Genomic DNA, 10000 nt, shown 5'->3' with positions numbered 1-10000 from the left:
CGCCAATCAGCCTACCATGCATGTGGGATATATATATATATATATATATATATATATATATATATATATATATATATATATATATATATATATATACTGACATTATTAACACTGTCATATGACTGTAATAACAATGTCATTAGAAATATTCTAAGTGCAAGATAAAAGCATCAACGTCCCAAATACTCACTGTATTAATAACAGGGTTAAAACATATAATATATACAGTATTATATCATATACAGTATTATATCATATTCATCCAGTTGTTTTATTTTTCTTGAAAGATTTAACCTCAGCATAAGGTACAGATGTGTATTTTGTAAAGGGGAAAATACATACTTCACTTAAAAACTGAGGAATGAGATATTGTACAGTTTAATATTCATATTAGTAAAGTTTTATATTTATAGGATGAAATAACTTCCTAAATGTATTAATTTTTTTACAAGACTATAGTGTAAAGAAGCAGCTAAAGTTCATACAGCTGTCAAAACAACCAGAAGAACTAAACACAGAGCAGGTTACTAACACTTTCAACACTTTAATTTAACATCTGTGTCTGTGTGTGTGTGTGTGTGTGTGCGCGCGCGCGCGCGTCTGTCTGTCTGTGTGTGTGTCTGTGTGTATGTGTGTGTGTCTGCGTCTGTCTGTGCGTGTGTGTGTCTGCGTCTGTGTGTGTGGGTCTGTCTGTCTGTGCGTGTGTGTCTGCGTGTGTGTGTCTGTCTGTCTGTGCGTGTGTGTGTGTGTCTGTCTGTGCGTGTGTGTGTGTGTCTGTCTGTGCGTGTGTGTGTGTGTGTGTCTGTCTGTGCGCGCGCGCGCGTGTGTGTGTGTGTGTATTCTGTACTTTCTACTTTGCTCGCTATGCTACAAAAACAGGCACGTGATGGGATTTAAATATTCCACTAAAGCACATTCGTGAAATACATTTCATAAACCAATATAAAATTCGGATAAATAAATGTTTTTATATATAAACTTAGACATTGTATTCGGTATTTTATTTACACAAAACAAATAATTATCGTGTGTGGAATAAGAACGGCTGATGGAAGTGGAGAATCTGCGAGTGTAAATTTCAGAACGATTCCCGTGTTTGTTCGGAATACGGGTGGGTAAAGGAGTCAATGCTCCTGGTGTGCGACAGGGGGCGCAGTTTGGTGGTGGAGTAGATGCGCTGCTCTTCTTCTGTCCTTCTGCTCGCCATCGAAAACGCATTGTTTAGGATCAGCTGTGTGTCCGAAACCCCACCCAAGCAAGGGCAAAGACACAGAGAGAGAGAAAGAGAGAGAGAGAGAGAGAGAGAGAGAGAGAGAGAGAGAGAGAGAGAGATTCATTCGGAACGCACCCGCAGTGGACCGGAACCGAGCGTCGAGCTGTCTGTCGCTCCCGTCTTCTTGTTTTTTCTCTCTCTCCGTTAAAGCCGGAAGGTTTCATCCCTCCATCTTCACTACATCCTTCCTCCATCCTCCCGGCCGCAGTCAGCTGATCGATACACACACCACCACCTTCATCATTATCTTCTCCTTCATCATCCGGATCCAGGATGATCGCGTTATTTAATAAACTCCTGGACTGGTTTAAAGCTCTGTTCTGGAAGGAGGAGATGGAGCTGACGCTGGTGGGCCTGCAGTACTCCGGGAAGACCACCTTCGTCAACGTGATCGCGGTAATAAAGTGTGTGTGTGTGCGTGTGTGTGTGCGTGTGTGTGTGCGCGCGCGCTTTATCATTAGGCGCCTCATCATTATCCTCAGGTGTGGTTTCATCTGTGGTCCTGCTGTGGTGATGATGAGAGTCAGTGCCTCCTGATATATCGTCTGTGGTTCAGTATCGCGATATTACAGCCGGCCAGTGTGTACCTGTCTGTGATATGACCATGTTGTTATAGTAGTATAGTATTATTATAGTATAAATGAAGAATACTTTATTGGTCACATTTACATTACAGCACAGTGAAATTCTTGTCTTCACATATCCCAGCTTGTTAGGAGGTTGGGGTCAGAGGTCAGAGTCAGATATGATACAGAGGGTTAAGGGCCTTGCTCAGGGGCCTCATCAGTGGCAGCATGGTGTTGCTGGGGCTTGAACCCCCAACCTTCTGATCAGTACCCCTGAGCCACCCCTGCCCCTTAAACCCACCCCTGAGCTTAAACCCACCCCTGCCCCTTAAACCCACCCCTGAGCCTTAAACCCACCCCTGCCCCTTAAACCCACCCCTGAGCCTTAAACCCACCCCTGCCCCTTAAACCCACCCCTGAGCCTTAAACCCACCCCTGAGCCTTAAACCCACCCCTGCCCCTTAAACCCACCCCTGCCCCTTAAAACCACCCCTGAGCCTTAAACCCACCCCTGCCCCTTAAACCCACCCCTGAGCCTTAAACCCACCCTTGTTCTCTTAGTTTTATATTATATATATATTATTTTTTTATTAAGATATTGATGTGTGTGTCAGAGTTTTTGTGCGAAATCATTCTGTAAGATCTGTAGTTTTCAGGTAAAGAAATATAAATATCATTTTGCAGCAATTTGTTCTTTGTGCTGTTAGTAAATCTTTCAATTTTGTGATATGATTTTTTTGTTAAATCACCTACGCTGTAACAAAATATAAATATAAAATATTTTATATCTGATTTTTTAAATGCATTGAGTGTATAATACATTTTTCAGATTTAGTAGATTTTCTGTGTGTTTTTATTACATTTTTGTTGTAGATTGTTTGTCATTGGTCACACAAACATAATTATTTTGGTTCAACGATATGAAGAAGCTTTAAAGGCCGTATCTGAGCTGAACACATTACAGGTGTTTATTATGATATAATCCCTCAGTGAGGAGTGTAAATATATAAAAGCAGCTTATTGTTGTGTAATAACCATATTAACGCGAGCCAACATCATCCAGCACATCAGCGTGAGGGTTTAAATGTGTTTCTGACTCCAGTTTCCAAATCAGGAAGTGATGTGTGATTCACACTGTAATCAGACTCCTTACGGCCTGGTGACGAGCCTCGATTGAGACACGTGGGGAAGTGTTCAGCCGTTATCGCGGTACGTGAGGCGTGAAGCCGAGCGCCGAGCGGCTGGGGCTCAGAGCTGAACCGCTGGACCCTGATGAATAAGTCAACATCACTGTTAGGAATACAGCTGCTGATGATCTGGTGATTTCTTCCTCAGACCCAGCTGGGGGCGTGGCCTAAAGTTAGAAGGCAGTGCATGTTCGTTTGGATGAGAATGAGCCGTACAGTTTTTACAAAAACAGCAGAAACAGATTCATAAATAGAAACAGGATCCTGTTTGAGTTTGAATGTGGGCGGGGCTTATTTAGGTTTGACATGGACACGCCCCTGACAGCACTTTCCATGAGGCCATGTGTGTTGGCAATCTTTCATTTTGTACTCCGTAATTTCAGCACAATGAGCACTCTACACACACACGCACACCCGCACACACGCACACACGCACACACACGCACACACACACCCGCACACACACACACACACACACACACACGCACTGTCTCTCTCAGAGGAAGGTCATTTGTGAATAAATTTATAAACTCTTGAATTTGTAACGGGTGTGCGTGTGTGTGTGTGTGTGTGTGTGTGTGTGTGTGTACACAGTCCGGACAGTTCAGCGAGGACATGATCCCCACCGTTGGCTTCAACATGCGTAAGATCACTAAAGGAAACGTCACCATTAAGGTGAGAGCCGGAGTTTTCTGTCATTTTATCACTGTTTAACGTTTTTTTATTCGCTCGAATCTCTTTTTAATCTTCAACTGGGAACACACTTTTGAAACTCAGGATTATAAAAGGAACAGTGTTGGTGTACAGATGAGACGAATGTTAGAGAAAATCTACCCAAAGTTGTTCTAATGGACTTTTTTCTGGCACTTTCACGCAGTAGAATGTAGATCTGGTGACGTTACACTTTCCTGAATGTTTTTTTCCCAATACGCCATCAGAGACACACAACTCCACATTCTTCCCTCAGATAAAGCAGTTCCCTCTCTGACAGGAGTGTCTGTGCACTGACCAAACATGTGCTGTATTGTGTGTGTGTGTGTGTGTGTGTGTGTAGCTGTGGGATATCGGTGGACAGCCGCGGTTCCGCAGTATGTGGGAGAGATACTGTAGGGGGGTCAGTGCCATTGTGTGAGTACTCAACACTGTAACACTTATTACTATAAGACATTCATTACCATCATTATCATAACACACACACACACACACACACACACACATACACATACACACACACACACACACACACACATATATACACACACATACACACACATACACACACCTTACAGCACATTTGGTATTATTGCAGACTAACTGTGTGTGTGTGTGTGTGTGTGTGTGTGTGTGTGTGTGTGTGTGTGTATGTGGTCATCTCAGGTATATGGTGGACGCTGCAGATCCGGAGAAAATTGAGGCGTCTAAAAACGAGCTGCACAACCTGTTGGACAAACCGCAGCTGCAGGGCATCCCTGTGAGTAACACTCTTATACACCATCTATTAACTTTATTATACAGTAATAATCACAAAGAACAACACAGCAGACTCACAACACACACACACACACACACACAAGCACACACAGCTCGTAAAGCCTTCACATGCCCCACCCACACCACCAAACCACCACTCACATACTCACCACTCATCAGAGCAGGTTGTTCTACACCGCATTTCTCTGTGGTTCTCCTGACATCATGATAACAGCTCTGGGTGTTAGAATACTGTCACACACTCCTGCACTACAGCTGCAGGGCAGTGGGAGCTCGCTGGTTAAAGCGTTGGACTTCTGACTGGAAGGGCATGAGTTCAAATCCCAGCACTACGAAGTTGCCAGTGCTGGGCCCCTGAGCGAGGCCCTTAACCCTCAACTGCTCAGTATAAATGAAATAAATGTAAGTCGCTCTGTAGGGTGTCTACTAAATGCTGATAATATAAATGTACACCATCTAACACACAACCTAGGACACCACACAGGTGAGACGCCAGACAGACTTAAGTGAAATAGCCATCAGTACTTTATCTAAGTTCTTATAGTTGTGAGTTTTTTATGTGTGTGTGTGTGTGTGTGTGTGTGTGTGTGTGTGTGCTGCAGGTTCTGGTGTTGGGCAATAAGAGGGATCTGAATGGGGCGTTGGACGAGAAGGAGCTGATCGAGAGAATGTGAGTGTGATTCATTAACTGATTTTTAATGAGCTAAATCTTAATGAGAAATCTTAACCAATGCAGACTCCGCCCCTTCGTCAGGAACCTGTCTGCCATCCAGGACCGGGAGATCTGCTGCTACTCCATCTCATGTAAGGAGAAGGACAACATCGGTAAGACATACACACACACATGATATTTAATCTACTTATACTTAATATTTAATCTATTTATATTTAATACGTGTGTGTGTGTGTGTGTTAGATATCACACTACAGTGGCTGATCCAGCACTCCAGAACCAGACGGAGCTGAAAGGTGGAGCTTCTGATTGCAGAAACAGTATCATGTGACCACCTGTATGCCAAGTCCCACCCCTTTTGGGTTTACGCCCCTCCCCCCGCTCTAACTCTCTAAAACGACTTTCATTCCTGTACAAATTGTGATAAATATGATTTGCACTGTTTACAGTTTTATGTTTGTTTGTTTTTAAACTTTTATGCATTTTTTTATAATAATGAATTTCAGACCAGTCACATGATGAAAAAGTTGTTTTATTTGTTTTTGTGTTTGTGTGTGTGTGTGTGTGTGTGTGCGTGCGTGTGTGTGTGTGTGTGTATTTCAGCTTTTTCACACATCAGTAATTGGTTATACGACAAATCACTCAATCTTCACAGAGGACACTTTGTCATGTCCGTGTGTGATGTTTTGTGATAATTTCGTAAAACCGCGATAAAATGATTATGCGATTATCCTACTATAATAACGAAAACATGTCGACACACTTTCACAACTCAGACTGAGATGATGTTTGCCTTTGTTGTGTGTGTGTGTGTGTGTGTGTGTGTGTGTGTGTGTGTGTTTAAAGGAAATGTCCTAAAAACAATATCCACAGTGTCTCTTCAGTCCCAGCGTAGTCGAGGCTAGTGTAGCTAATACGTAATGATAGCCTATGGCCTGCAGTTTAGCATTGTGTGTATAAACTACAGCATGCATTAAAGTTTTTTAAATGGTTGTGTATTAGCAACGACATGCCATTGTTTTGTGTTAAGTTTTTATCCTTTGTGTTTTGTGTGTTTTGGAGGCTCTTTGTGTTTGCTTTATTTCTCTACACACTTACCTGTGACACCTCAATCCTTCACACACACACACACACACACACACACACACACACACACACACACACACACACACACACTGTCATTGTTGTGTTGTTTTCTGGTCAGTATGAATATTAACATTATAATGCCGAGTCTGAGTTTTTAATCTTGTATGTGATCAGATGTGTTTTAATCTAGAAATGTAATGAGAAATTAAATAGATGAAAAAGCAGCCTGGGTCAGCTAGCTAACTTTGTTCACAATTTAAGGTGGAATAATATCATTTATGACTTAAAGCTCCAGTCCACCTTAAATCTGTTGGCTTTCTAGCCCATGAGTCCAGATTTTTAGTCGTTTATTTAAAGAAATTAGAAGAAATTAAAAGTTCCTCTTTCGATTTTTATTACATCAAATTACATTAGGTTTAAACTCCAGTCCACCTTAAATCAGTCCTTCTCTGCTGTTTAGGCTCAGAATGTCAAACATTAATGCGTGAACATTTGTCCTGTTTTATTTATTTGTTTTTTATTCTACGTTCTGATCATCAGCAGCATCTGATCTCCAGTTCCACACGTGTATAGTTCGGTCTTTTTCAGACACATGGTTGATTTTAAAACCTGTCCTGATTTTTAACTCGATGTTGTAAATAACAACAGAACCCAAAACCCTTCTTCTGACCGGACTTTGAGAGAAAAAAAAATCTGTTGTGATTTCTGTGATTAAAATTAACAAAAATAAAAACACTCCATGGTTTAGAGAAGTGTGTGTGTGTGTGTGTGTGTGTTGTGTTTCTTCTTGTCCCTACACATTTCTGATTTTATTCACAAATTTGATTTACTTCTTTGTTTTGGATTGTTTTGTATCTGTTCAGTCTTGTAAGTTTTGAAGCCATTTTCTGGGACAGTATGGGCGGAGCTTAAGTTTAAAAAAAAAAATCAACAGCCAATTATAAACCTGATCATATGACATCACAATCGTTCAGCTATAAATCATTATCAAACCTGGTCAGATTCGCTCCCACCTGGTGAAGAGCTCAAACAAGCTACACTCTAAGAATATTTCGAACACTTGAAGTTCTCTCTCTGGTGATGAGGAACAGTTGGAAACTTCTGCACAAGCTCCACAACATCTTTTCTTCACTACTCAACCCAGTGGCTCCTCCTACTGCATCCTCCCTGACTGCTGAAGACTTTGACACTTTTTATGATGGAAAGATTGAAAAAATCTTCCAGACCTTCACTTCTACCCCAAGTCTACCCCCATTTTCACTGACACGGTTTTCTAATCTAGCAACAGAAGAGATCCTGCAGGTCATCTTGTCCTGCAATCCTGCCACCTGCCCATTGGATCTAATCCCATCCACAATGCTTCATGTCACAAACCTCGAAACGGCACGGAAGCAGGAGCGGGCGGCGGGTGTAGAGCATAGAATCGGGAAGTTCAAGAGACGTAGTCGGAGGGTAGGCAAGGGTCAAGCGATCGGGCAAACAATACAAACGGGGATAGGCAGAGAGCGTAGTCGAGACTGAAAACAAGGGTCGAGGATCACGAGAAACAAACAAACTAGAACGGCTTGGTAACGCAGAGAAACAAGCTACTGAGCGTATACTTCGCGTATAAACTGGGTGAATGACTTCCTTAAATACTAGCGGTGAGTGTGTGTGATTGGTGCCAGGTGTGACTGATCAGAACTCCGGGGATGGTGAGCGCATGCGTGCATGAGAAGTGAGTGTTGCATCTTGGGAATTTGAGTTCTGATCGGACCGAGCTGTGACACTTCAGACCATCTCACAAGACCTCCTCCCCTTCATCACGACTATCATCAATGGCTCCATAACATCTGGTCATGTACCTACTGCATTCAAGAGAGCAAGGGTTATACCCATTCTGAAGAAACCCAGTCTGGATCCTTCAGACATCAGCAACTACCGACCAGTATCACTTCTCTCTTTTCTTTCTAAAATCCTTGAACACACTGTCTCTCAGCCCATTCCACAGAGACTGCTCTTTTGGCCATCACTGAGAAGCTACATACCACTAGATCAGCCAAACTGTCATCGGTCCTCATCCTCCTCGACCTTTCAGCAGCGTTTGACACAGTCAACCACAAGACTCTCTTTTGTCAACCCTCATGAGTCTTGGAATTCATAGTGCAGCATGGCAGTGGATTGCTTCCTACCTGGCAGGTCACTTATACCAGGTGACATAGAGAGGATCCACATCTGCTCCCCGCAGATTCTCCACTGGTGTCCCGCAAGGCTCAGTACTTGGTCCTCTTCTGTTCTCACTCTACACTCTATCTCTTGGTGATGTCATATCCTCACATGGGTTCTCATACCACTACTCAGAGCCTCTTGTTTCTGCTCAGACCTCAGCAGGTCTGGCAGACATCTCATCATGGATGCCAGCTCATCAGCTGAAACTGAACCCTAGAAAAACTGAACTGCTTTTGGTTCAAGTGATTCATCCCATGTCAGGATCTTGTGATCTCCCTGGGATCTTCTGATCCCACCTTCAGTTACTGCACGCAACCTTGGGGTAACCATGGACAATCAAATGTCATTTTCCTCTCACATCGCTAATCTGTCACGCTCGTGTCGATTTCTCCTTTACATCATCAGAAGAACTCGTCTATTTCTATCCACACGGGCCACTCAGGTGCTGGTTCAGTCTCTTGTCGTTTTGAGACTGGACTACTGCACCTCACTCCTGGCAGGTCTTCCTCTGAGCTCAATTCCACCTCTACAACTGATCTAGAATGTAGCTTCTCAACTTGTTTTCAACCTTCCTAAGTTTTCCCGCACCACCACACTGCTACGCTCCTTCCTCTGGCTTCCTGTAGCTGCAGCATCAGGTAAAAACAGACCAGCACCCACTTACTTAAAAGCAGTTATCACACCCCACAGTGTCCCACGCTCCCTCCGTTCCTTTAGCATCGCTCCACTGATCCCACCATCTCTCAGGGTATGAGACTCTTCTCTGTTTGGGCACACAGTAAAATCCCTAGTGTTGAATTAACACTCAGAGTGTTTACTTGAGTCCACTGGACTTATATAAACACTGTAGGGTGTAAATGGTGGTTTTGCTGTGCACCTCGGTGTTGGAATGTACTTCTTCTAGACGTCTGAACAGCTGAGTCACTGGCGGTCTTCAAACCACATCTAAAGACCTACCGCTTCCTGAAGTACTTAAATTAACACTTAACATTGTGTTGTCTGTGTGTTTTTCTTACTATATAACCTCTCTAACAGGACTGAGAGCACTCTTAACCGTGTCCCAGTGAAGCAGTATCAGGATGTTATTATCAATAGAGACTTCAAAGCACTTCTGTAAGTTGCTCTCGATAAGTAAGTCTGACACATGCCAGAAATATAAATGTGCAGTGTGTATTGTGTATTGTGCAGTGTGTAGTGTGTATTGTGTATTGTGCAGTGTGTATTGTGTATTGTGCAGTGTGCAGTGTGTATTGTGTATTGTGCAGTGTGTATTGTGTATTGTGTATCGTGCAGTGTGTATTGTGTATTGTGCAGTGTGCAGTGTGTATTGTGTATTGTGCAGTGTGTATTGTGTATTGTGTATCGTGCAGTGTGTATTGTGTATTGTGCATTGTGCAGTGTGTATTGTGTATTGTGCAGTGTGCAGTGTGTATTGTGCATTGTGCAGTGTGTATTGTGTATTGTGCAGTGTGTCTTGTGTATTGTGCAGTGTGCAGTGTGTATTGTGTATTGTGCA

The 10000-nt window shown here is 42.8% G+C and overlaps 1 protein-coding gene across 1 annotated transcript; it reads left to right on the top strand.

Moving 5' to 3' along the window:
- Nucleotides 1-1136: 1136 nt before the first annotated feature.
- Nucleotides 1137-7028, top strand: arl8a (ADP-ribosylation factor-like 8A). Its single transcript, XM_053674119.1, has 7 exons — nt 1137-1669; nt 3621-3701; nt 4081-4154; nt 4404-4497; nt 5120-5187; nt 5272-5342; nt 5434-7028. The coding sequence occupies exons 1-7, from the start codon at nt 1547-1549 to the stop codon at nt 5481-5483; spliced, it is 561 nt and encodes a 186-aa protein (XP_053530094.1). The 5' UTR covers nt 1137-1546; the 3' UTR covers nt 5484-7028.
- The last annotated feature ends 2972 nt before the right edge of the window (nt 7029-10000 follow it).

This window comes from Ictalurus punctatus, chromosome 21 (assembly GCF_001660625.3).
Source record: "Ictalurus punctatus breed USDA103 chromosome 21, Coco_2.0, whole genome shotgun sequence".
In the NCBI taxonomy this organism is placed as follows: Eukaryota; Metazoa; Chordata; class Actinopteri; order Siluriformes; family Ictaluridae; genus Ictalurus; species Ictalurus punctatus.
Note: the sequence above shows the minus strand (reverse complement) of the source record. Positions and strands in the feature narration are given on the sequence as shown.

What these genes read in the sequence shown, in the direction of transcription:
- arl8a (XM_053674119.1), top strand. Translation starts at nt 1,547, where the DNA reads ATGATCGCGTTATTTAATAAACTCCTGGACTGGTTTAAAGCTCTGTTC. An exon ending in CCTTCGTCAACGTGATCGCG is followed by an intron (nt 1,670 to 3,620) that starts GTAATAAAGTGT and finishes GTGTGTACACAG; the next exon opens with TCCGGACAGTTCAGCGAGGA. An exon ending in AGGGGGGTCAGTGCCATTGT is followed by an intron (nt 4,155 to 4,403) that starts GTGAGTACTCAA and finishes TGGTCATCTCAG; the next exon opens with GTATATGGTGGACGCTGCAG.